This window comes from Plasmopara halstedii, assembly GCF_900000015.1.
Source record: "Plasmopara halstedii genome assembly, contig: Scaffold_292, whole genome shotgun sequence".
Classification (NCBI taxonomy): Eukaryota; Oomycota; class Peronosporomycetes; order Peronosporales; family Peronosporaceae; genus Plasmopara; species Plasmopara halstedii.
Genome location: NW_020187213.1, coordinates 337,606 through 348,018, shown reverse-complemented (window position 1 = coordinate 348,018; position 10,413 = coordinate 337,606). Strand labels below are relative to the sequence as shown.

General features: G+C 44.7%; 4 protein-coding genes across 4 annotated transcripts; 1 reads left to right on the top strand and 3 right to left on the bottom strand.

Annotated features, from left to right (window-relative positions):
* Positions 1 to 1,196: 1,196 nt before the first annotated feature.
* On the bottom strand, positions 1,197 to 2,156 carry PHALS_05903 (hypothetical protein F441_15705; the record flags this gene model as incomplete). Its single annotated transcript, XM_024723220.1, has 1 exon — positions 1,197 to 2,156. One exon carries the CDS (start codon positions 2,154 to 2,156, stop codon positions 1,197 to 1,199), a length of 960 nt encoding a protein of 319 aa, XP_024574219.1.
* A 300-nt stretch (positions 2,157 to 2,456) lies between these two features.
* On the bottom strand, positions 2,457 to 3,260 carry PHALS_05902 (conserved hypothetical protein; the record flags this gene model as incomplete). The annotated part of the gene is made up of 1 exon (XM_024723219.1): positions 2,457 to 3,260. The coding sequence occupies one exon, from the start codon at positions 3,258 to 3,260 to the stop codon at positions 2,457 to 2,459; it is 804 nt and encodes a 267-aa protein (XP_024574218.1).
* Positions 3,261 to 5,518: 2,258 nt separating this feature from the next.
* PHALS_05901 (uncharacterized protein) lies at positions 5,519 to 6,392 on the bottom strand (the record flags this gene model as incomplete). Its single annotated transcript, XM_024723218.1, has 6 exons — positions 5,519 to 5,669; positions 5,735 to 5,760; positions 5,888 to 5,973; positions 6,029 to 6,095; positions 6,153 to 6,188; positions 6,375 to 6,392. The coding sequence occupies 6 exons, from the start codon at positions 6,390 to 6,392 to the stop codon at positions 5,519 to 5,521; spliced, it is 384 nt and encodes a 127-aa protein (XP_024574217.1).
* Positions 6,393 to 7,018: 626 nt separating this feature from the next.
* PHALS_05900 (uncharacterized protein) lies at positions 7,019 to 7,283 on the top strand (the record flags this gene model as incomplete). The annotated part of the gene is made up of 2 exons (XM_024723217.1): positions 7,019 to 7,036; positions 7,092 to 7,283. 2 exons carry the CDS (start codon positions 7,019 to 7,021, stop codon positions 7,281 to 7,283), a joined length of 210 nt encoding a protein of 69 aa, XP_024574216.1.
* Positions 7,284 to 10,413: the final 3,130 nt, after the last annotated feature.

Here is a 10,413-nt window from a genome sequence, read left to right as displayed (position 1 = left end):
GCGACTCGGCACGCCACCACCTTGCTCGCCGATCCACTTGATCGCCTCCTGCTTCTTTTCGAACCTAATTGCTTGACGCATGGTCGATTTCAAAATAACGGCCCAATGCTAAGCGGCCTTTTATTTGAAGAGGTCTTTTATTTCTAGAACATTGTCAAAAATTCGATGGTGGCTTGTAATAGTAGAAGGCCTTCTATTCGTGAAAATCCGTCACTTTACAATAGCCGCGTAACCTTAGCTATATAAAGAACGACACAAAACTAATGCCTGCGAAAAGGAACCCATTACTAGACTTAAAGTCACTTCGTCACGGCACTTGAAGGTATTTTACCACGCGCATTCGCTGGCCTTCTCGACAAAACTCACAGGCTAAGCTGCGGTATGGGTTTATACGGCGTAGATAGATGAACGTTTTGCACGTTGATACGCTTCAAGGATATAGGATGCCATATCTCAATACAGCAAAATACTTAATGCCGCAGTCACCATAATGAAATCGAAGTGGCGATCGCAGTGATCTTTTTAGCAGTCAGATAGAGCGACGGTGCAAGTAAGAAAAAAAGCATGAGAAGCTTATGATGCTCAATGCAAAGCATTAGCACTCAATTACTCGTACTGATGGGAAGCAGGCACTGCGACTTCGCGACTTGGCCAGACAAACATTCTCACAACGCTTTATGACCCGAACAGAGCTTTTTTAAGCCCTAAGATATAGTTTTAAAAAGCACGAGCGACTTCGTGCGGAAATCAATCGAACGTAAATGGCGCTGTGATGCAATAGACCACTACATTAATCACAACTTAAGGAGAGATTGTGAAATATATCATGCTTCTTAACGTGCAAAACAGAGAAACATGTTAACTACGATAAACAAGCTTGAATCCCGTTACAGGTCACAGCTTTGTTTTCAATGTACGAAGATCACTACAACGATAAAGATTTTGTAATGCGATCTCGACGAATGAATTATTCGAATTTATGGAGCAAGCAAGTCAGACCTTTAACTCAGTTTGACTAATACATGTTTCAGTAATTTTTAGTGTCCACCGATCATGTAAGTTTTTCCGCACTTGAATCGCATTAATCTCGCGCCCAACAATTTGATTACACATTTGACATCAACGAACGACATGACGACATGAAATGACTATAAAAAACAGTAAAACAGTTGATACTATAGATTTACTAAGTACTTCTACGCCTTGGTGTACTGATGAGAATGTTCCTCCGACGGGGTGACTGGATCATGAAGCGAATTATCACGATTGCGGAAATGGTGCTCACGACGACGCAGAATACAAGTACTGACAATGATCATGAGCGCACCAAGACACACGAGGACGCTGCCGATGCCCATGTGCAACGAATAGTGCTTGACGAGGTCCAGAAATTCGGCGCGACACTGCGTGTACGGTGCTGTTCCAACAACAATGTTCGACAATGAACCTGTTACCAAAAACTGTCCGCAAAAGATGAGAGTGTCGTTGGTTCTTGGACATTGACGGTCTGCCCAATCAAATACATTTGTGTAGTTCTCATACTCGCGCACAGTGTCACATCCAAAGCAAAGACTCTCAAGCTGCCTATTATCACTGAGGTAATCGCTACACAACGAGGCTACGCCACCCGCCACGTTAGCAATCCGTGCCATCGTCACCGTGTCGAGCTCAACATCGAACATGATCAGCGCTTCTGCAACCGTCGCCTCAGTGCACATATACACGCCTTGCGCGTAGCAATAGACCTGATCAAAGTCTTCTTTCACAGTCTCCTCTGTGCTCTCCACCGGATAAATTTTATCGCTCCAGTCATCAGCTTTCGCCCTGAGGACGAAAGCAGCGATTGCTACGACAGTGAACAAGATCAAAAATAATAGCACCAGAATAGCGTACGCGCAGAGACCGAATCTCCATCGACAGACCGCAGCAATGGACCCTAGCACGGCTAGACTGATAATAACGGCTCCAATTACAATGAGAGCCGTCACGGCGTCGTCGAATCTCGACCAGTAACCTTCTATCACGTCAACCCAGCCGGCATGTCGCAAGTAAATGCCCACGTACAATACTAAAGCGCCACCGGATGCCAAGACGCAATTAATAGCGATCAGAATTATTTGTGTCGCGGATATATTGAAAAATTGAATTATCTTCATTGCACAAAAGTCGCGCAAATTTTGAACTGGTGCCTACAAACGTTGACGAACTACATACAGTATGAGCAATCCAGATAGCAGGCATGGCTTCTTCCCTATACTATCCAGGCGAATTATGACTGTAGGGAGAAAAAACTGTATTAAAATTAAGTATTACAGATAGCATCACAATATGCGACGTTTTCGATCAAAATTCATGACCATCGTTCCTGAAATTGTGTAAAGCTAAAACAATCAGCAGGAAGTGTTGTTGAAGTTGTCATGCCCTAATATATCCTATAATCAAGTCTCTAATTCAGCTTAAATGCGCCCGTAAACCGAAAGCATTACTAAGGAAGTGGGTTGACGGTCACGACGCCGCAGAATACAGGCAAATGTCAAAACCATGATTGCGTCTGTACACACGATAATGCTACAGACACCAAGCCAAAATGAGTGTTTTTTCACCAAATCCAGAAATTCCGCCCGGCATTCAGTATAGGGAGCCGTTCCATGCGAAGTGCTTGTCTCCCCAGTGTTGAGGAAAATCCCACACCAGATCCAAGTTTCTAAGGATCTAGGGCATTTTTCGTCCGCCCAATCAAGTAGAGACGAAAAGGTTTTGAATTGCCATGCTTGATCGCATCCCTTACATAAGCTTGACAGCATGTCGAAGTCACCCGAATGGTCGTCGCATAAGGCGTAAACACCGCCGGACATGTTCTTGAAGTGCGATAGAGTGGACAGGTCAAGTGTCGGTACAAACATCGCAAGCGCGTCCGAGACTGATGCTTGGTTACAAACAAATGCACCTTGCGCATAACAAAAGGCTTGGTCGAAGTTTTCTTTCACGATTTTCTCATTGCTGCTGGCCGGAAACGTCGAGCCTTCCCAAGTGGCGGCCTGATGACGTAGCGATAAGGCTGCGCCAGATACAAAGACAAACAATATAAAGATCACAATGATCACATTTGAATAAATACACAGGCCCAAACGCCAGCGACATACTGACGCAAGTGATCCTAGCAGAGCTAGTGCAATGACGACACTGGCAATAACGATTAAAACAGTGATTATGGCGTCGATTGGAGACCAATAGCCTTTGATCACTTCCACCCATCCCATGTAGCTGAGAGATATCCCAAAGTATAAAATAAACACGCCACCAATTGCGAGGATGAAATTGATCGCAACCAAAATCAACTCGCTCACGCATTTGGCGAGACAGGAACACCTTTCCATAATTTTGTCGGCTGTTTGCTTTGAGTTGACGAGGAGATTGTCAACTACGTTTGCATAACGGAAAGAAAGTCACAGTGTTCAAATTTGAACAAAAACATCCCAGCCATCAAGACTTCTCGCGCCACTAAGAAAACGAACGTTTCAGCAGGTATCTAATTACCGTCAGTCGCACGACCCAGAAGATACTTTAGCGTTGCGCCTATCCGGCTACAGTAACTTCATAATCGCTTGAAGACTCAAGGTTGTCCAATTACGACTGGATGGTCCTATAGGGCACACTTTGTCATGTTCACCAAAAAATAATCGGCTGGACTCTATATTCATTGCAGCGTTTTATACACGTCATCCATGCGTATGTCGCGGCGCAAAAATCAGCATGAAGAAATGATGTCTCGACAGCGACAATAATACTGGTTAAAAGCTCTATAAATGCGCTATGACACTTTGCGTAGGGTACCTTGTGGTCGTATGTATTCGCGTCGATCTCGCCGAGAAATGAATCGCCAAACCACGTCAAAATTCTAGCATTATATTAGCAATTCGCGCACCGACAGAACCGACGTACCCTTTGTGCTGCATCAAACCCGCCACACACATCGGTAACTTCTTCGAAGTTACCCAGGTATTTGTTGCACAATGCGTTGACGTTTGAAGTTTTGACGGTCTATAACAATAGTCGAGTTTAAGTCCAAAAAGCTCATGGCTGGCTCTTCAAAGACAAGCCTTTGTTACGTATGTACATTCCTTGCGCTAGCAATAGATTGAATGCAATCCTACTTTAATGTCGGTTAGATAGCCGGGTAGGTATTATCTGTCCAGCCTTACTTACCAGAGCAGGAACGAGCAAACAAATATGAGGCAGAACAGCACATGCACGGTTTTAATCCGTGCACTCTATGCAGCCCCGCTCTTCCGAAGTAGACTAGTTTGTATAACTCCGAGCGCTGCTGCGGTGAACTACGACACCCACCTCGCAGAGTAGCATCTTAAATGATGCAGTAGGGTTCTACCCAGCTTGTGTGGTGCACAAAATCAGCCACATAGAGCAAGCCAGAATCCAGGGACTTTGCGGCTTTCAAAAGATCAAAGTGGAAAACTATCGATTAAGATAAACTTATAATAATGCGAGAAGACGAAATCGCGGTGTTGTGACGACAGGTGTCGTTGTTACGCACACATAATTAAAAATGAGGATTAAGTTGAAAGCTTATTTTACTCAAAATGCTCATCAAAAGTGAAATTTTATTGAGCTCACCAACTGCCACATAAAAAGTTTCACAAACTAGAGAGAGGTGTGCAGAACCAGGGGCAAAACTAACACTAGCTAGTATCCTTCACCCTGAGGAATGTAGAGCATAAAGCTTACGAACGGCAAATAAGAAATAGTCATTAAACAACATTATCAAGCAGTGATATTGAATCACTTGCAATTTGATCTTTATGGTCGGAAGTAAGGTAAAATGTATTATTCGAGAAAGTTAAAATAATTTTGCCACACAGCTTCATGCAAACATCGAATATCCACTAAATCAATATATATTTTCCAGATGTTTCCTATCAAAGATACAGCTGTATTTCCATCGTGATTGTGCCGCCGTAACTCACACAAGGAGATCAAATTCCGTTCGAGCGCTCCAAACACGAGATTCACTGACTTTTGTATCGACTCGTAGACAGCACTATACCAAAGCCCAAGCTCTCTTACTAAGCACCATGCCTCGACTGACAGCTGCAGGTGGCCTGATGATCCTGGTAAACATTGGTTTTCTGGTGGCTGGCGCCCTATTGATACACTTTAAATCGATACTTGATAGCAGTGGCTGGGCTGATGCCCTTGCAGATACCGAATATGATTACATTGCTGAAGCTGCGACTTCAGCTGCAGAAATTCTTGGAATTGCGGCTATCACGCTGGCAATGGTTGGTATCGTAGGCGCTATTATCCAGAATCGCCTGCTCCTCCTCTTGTACTCGCTCATCATGGTCGCTGCTATGTCAGCCTTTGGTGTTTTGGCCGGCACGGCCTTTACTTTCAAAACCAAGCTGACTGAGTGGGAAGATACAGCGTTTCCAGCAAACGATCAGGAGAGCAAGCTGGCCGGAACATTTAACGAGGTGTATTGTTACGCTGAGGGTTACTACTATTGCAATAGCGCTACTGCAAAAGAATCATACGAGACGTTTTTTCCTGTTGCTAATCCCACAATAGTGAGCATGCTTCCTGATATCACTGGCATCGTATCCGTCTGCGCTGATCCCAACACAATGACAAGTCTATCGATGGTGGAAGGCCTAACGAAGGTGTGCGAAGCCTGCAACATGTCAGCTAAGTTTACCAAATACGACAAGATTCTTACCTGGGCGGAAAGTAAGTGTCCGAGAACTTTGCAAACAAGTCAGTGGTGTGCTAGATTCCTTGCTACGACATCTGGCGGTGCTGTATATGACGGCGCGCCGTACGGTCAGTGCCGCAACAGTTTCTTAAATGTGGCTATCGACTGGAGCGGCACCATGGCACTGGCTGGATTGCTTGTCTCCATCGCCGCAGCCGTCATCGTTGGCTTGGCCTGTTTTTCTCGACGCTGGAAGTCATCTTCTGGCGAACATATAATTAAAATGTAGAAGTGTCATTAATCAAAAGTTATTCTTACGATGTGATTGTATTTGAACAGAAATTTCTTGACTCAAGTAGATGGAATGTCGTGTTGTAGTGGTCCTCTACAGTGCACGAAGCGTGAGGAATTTATGAAAAAAGTATTAGATAATTAATCGGACCGATGTATCTAAAGTTGTGCGTGCAATGTGTCGTAGCTGAAATTAGAGAGATAGATTTACTAAGTTGAAAGTTCGTACAGCACCTATAAATCGTATGATCAAAGATTAAAAGATCGGTCGGGGGACGTGACTCCTTGTGGGGAACCCCAAACACCAAGTAACCGCTTCCTAACTTTGACCGTTTTGGGACTCGAGCCCTAGATTGGAGCCACCACTCCAAACCACTGAGCCAGATCTCATGACGAAATTGTGGGTAAAGTCCAATACTTTTAGGGAATAATATGTAGATACAAAAAAAATTACGTGGTAGCTTTCAGTTACACTTTTGGTAGGGGCGTACTAGCCCAACCTCTTTGCATTTATTTGCGCGGACATGATGAACAAAAGCTCCCTTTGTGCTACGTGTACAGCAATTGCATTGTACTTGATAGCAATTTAGAACAATTTAGCGACTTAGTCGTGGCATAATATCCTCTGCGAGGATGGAACATAAAACGTTTCAGCGTTTGAGTACCTATTCTAGGGAATAGTAAAGTAGCATATCAAGCTTATGTCTGCCGTGGATCCCAATGGGATTACAAATACTGTGGCTAAATCGCCGGAGGAGTAAATCGCTCGTCTGGAAGCGCTTAACAGCTTTGTGAATGCGCTGGTGAGGCACATTGAGAAACGCCACAATCGAACACTGGTGAAGAGCCGATGGTCCTCATATCAAGTCCGCTGATGTTTAGTGTCAAAAAGTTCGAGGAGCCACTGATCAGGAGATGCATCAGACGTCTAAATGACGCAGGTGGGCAGGCATTTTGTGACGCCATGTTGTATTATGGAAACTTGGGATTTGATCATTAAAGAACGATGCGTTCATTATGAAGACACCGGGACGGGTAATAGGCGTGCCAATTAAGTCCATTTTTTGAAACTTGCCAAAAAGTCGCTAAGTCAGTGGTTGTGATCGTTGAGGAAGCAGGCAATCGCGCGAATAATGGATTCAGTGTAGTTTTTGTCAGTCCAACGCTAACGATGACGTGCGTTTACAACTTAACGGAGCAATACACTGTGAAAATTATGGCACTGTTGGCGCTAAGATACGAGATGGCAAACGATAGATTGTTGCTAGTAATGCTGTGCTAATGTCTTGCGCACGACTAACGAGGGCCTGGCTGTTCATTATTGGATATTGAGTAACGACAGCGAAAAAAGAATTCGGACAAAGGTTTCTCTGAATAAGGTAGGATACGTGTATAGAGCTGTAAAATGTAGTAAGCAATTGGTAACTAAAATCCTACTTCTGCGCAAAAGGCCTCAGAATTTGACTCTGTATTTTTCAAAGGGTTCTGAGTTCTTGCACATCAAGCAAAATATTTCATAAACATGTCATTGCCCGTCTCAAAAAGGCAAAAAAATCAACCAACGAACGGCGAGCCGTATGCTTATCTAACAAAGGTTATTGTCGATTAACCTTAGAAAAAGCTCATGCTAATCACGTTTTCGGTATATATTACCACGCGTTCGTGCTGGATAACCTGCACGTTTTTCTATTATCCTTCAGTCGTCTCCAAGTGGCGAATGATGTTACATAGAAGTGGTGTGTGCAAAGGGGTCCACTAGAATAAACATTGTCACCTCCTTAACAGTGTGCACATCAGCAAATTCATCAATGATTTGGCAGACTCACGAGAGGTGGCATTAAGAAATCATGTCATAAGTGTTGATATCCTCGCAAGAAATGAAACTGCCCGAGTTGCCTTTGGCAAGCCCGGTGAGCAATTTTTGCAAGCTCTTTCTCGTAACTATCAGATTTTATTGATGAATGTTCAAGCCGTTGTGCGTTGAAGTTTGCTCGGAAAAGACATGGATGGTAATTTGCGGTCAGTGCTCTCTGCTGTACGACCACGTGGTATGGATCTGGTTGGGTTGATACGATTGTGGTGCTAAAGAGCGTCTAAGTTGATAAAGTAGCCGTGAACATCCGTAGCTATTGACGTATGGTCACGCACTTCGAAAGAGCACAAAGTCTTGATTATGCTAGAAAAGATGATGGCTTACTGCCATTAAATTGCCGTCAACCATGACACAATTGCACTTGTCCAGATCACAATTTTCAAGAAAGACCAAACAAGTTTTTTTTTAAAGTGCTAGCATATACCGATCAAGCTCATTTGATGTATTCCTGAACTCTGTGTCTCTCGTAACAGTAATAATGTGGTGGCGTTGTGACGTTTCACTACACCAGATGTAAATGCACGCGACATGACGGCTATTACTTTTGTAGAATTCTTGGAGTAGATAAAGCTATTCCGCTTCAAAACATTCAGCAAAAGTATTCTTATTGATAAGCAAGCTTCCTCCGTAAAAATTGAGATTCATTACACTCCTTCTATGATAGCAATAGATCAATTCGATGATCAAAAGACAATGGGGTTGCCTCGCACCTTGAACAAAGAAAGTTTGACTCAAAGATCATAATAATGGGATTATACGCTCGCTTAAGAGCGAAGCAAAAGTCTATCAAACAATTTCGGATGTATTTTGAAATGATTTGAGTTTACGCTTCGACTAATTTGCGTTTTCAACGTCCAGAAATTTGATTTGTACGCTATACCCAGGAGCGGAATCACGAGTCCTTCAAAAAATTTGACTTTCTCTACTCTATCTTGTCTTGTTTTAAGAGTGGCATGTATTAATCATCAACTCAAATTTAGACTCAAACTTTGCGCATATGTCCTGTATTAAACTTGTATATATGGCATGGCGTGAGGATGATAGATTTACGTATTCTACGTTCTTCTTCGTTTCAAAGTTAAATTGCCGATATGTTGTTACCTCTGCGCATTGCGCGGACCTGTCATGTGTCTGTACAATCTAATTTAGAAGGTACTTCGTTACACCCATCTTACCAAAATGAAGACAGCTCTGGGATTTACACTTAGTATACCTTTTGAAGATTGCGCATACGTAAATGCCCGACGAGGCGACCACAGCAGCTCGGGGCCATAGCTTGAGCTCAGCTCATGGCCCTTCGGCTTCCCTAGCTATTGCCGAGAAGCGCGGGGCGTACGACGACACGGTACGTCATGATCCCTCTGATCATAAGCGTCCACGAAGTCGAGGCAGTCTTGCCGAAGTGGCACCTCAACCTCCCACAAGTTCTCGTGGTCTGGGTATTTCCGTCACTTCACAAGATACTGGTTTGACCCTGGCGACGACGTCGACCCACAAGACGTTCCACGTGACAGTGGACACCTCAAATCTCGTCAAGAAGAGTCGGCGGGCGATGACGACTGGGTCGATCGCCATCCGGCGACTCGTGATGCTCTTCAAGCTCATGAGGACGGATTCGTTGTCATTGGGACTCCGCTGAGCGTCATGCTGGGATCACATACCGCTGCGCGGAAGGCCTAGAGAGCTTGGAGCACGTTGCCTTAAGTTGAGGACTATCGGACTCTGTCGGAGCGGCTCATAGCCGTTGAGCAGATGAATGCGTCGCTTCAGGTGACAGTGAAGCGCTCAGCGCCATTGGAAATTGGGTTCATTCCATTCTGTGCTCAAAACCAGTTGCTGGTTCAGCCTCTAGGTGGTCAAGCGCCTGTGAGCGCCACCCAGCGCCAGCGCTTCCGCGTTCACCTGTGCTGGATCCCGGTTCGGCTTAAGCAAGTCCACATAAAGCACCGGGTGGGTGCGCATCCATTTTGGAAGGTTTAGCGTAAATGTAAGGGCCCGCTTGGCCTTTTCAACATATTTTTGCTTCTTCCGACTGCATATTTTTCCTGCATGTCTTGACCTGCAGCCATCGCATCGGGAACGTGTCATAAGACACTCAGTCTGGTAGACAAGAAGTCATCGAATTCTTTGCGGATGGTGAGGGGGCTGACATCAGCTAGCTGTTCGGCCATTCCTCCTTCACCAAGCCCTGGGCCATGGGATGCGGCGTCAGTTGGACGCGAAGGTGAGTCAGCACGTAACGGCGTGTAGCCGCTAGACGAATGCACAACATTGTTCAGTGCAAACTCTACGAGTGGCAACATGGCGCTCCAGCGCCTCGTCTCAGCGCAGACGCTGCAAAAAACGTCTTCGATGACACGATTCACCCTTTCGATTTGACCATCGGTCTGCGGAGTATCCGCGGTCGACATATCCAACTTGGTGTCGAACACCTTGAAGATAGTCGACCAAAATTTTCCCGTGACACGGGGTCTCTATCAGAGAAAATCGACTCACGAAGTCCGTGTTGTCGAAAAACACGATTCACTAACATCGTTGC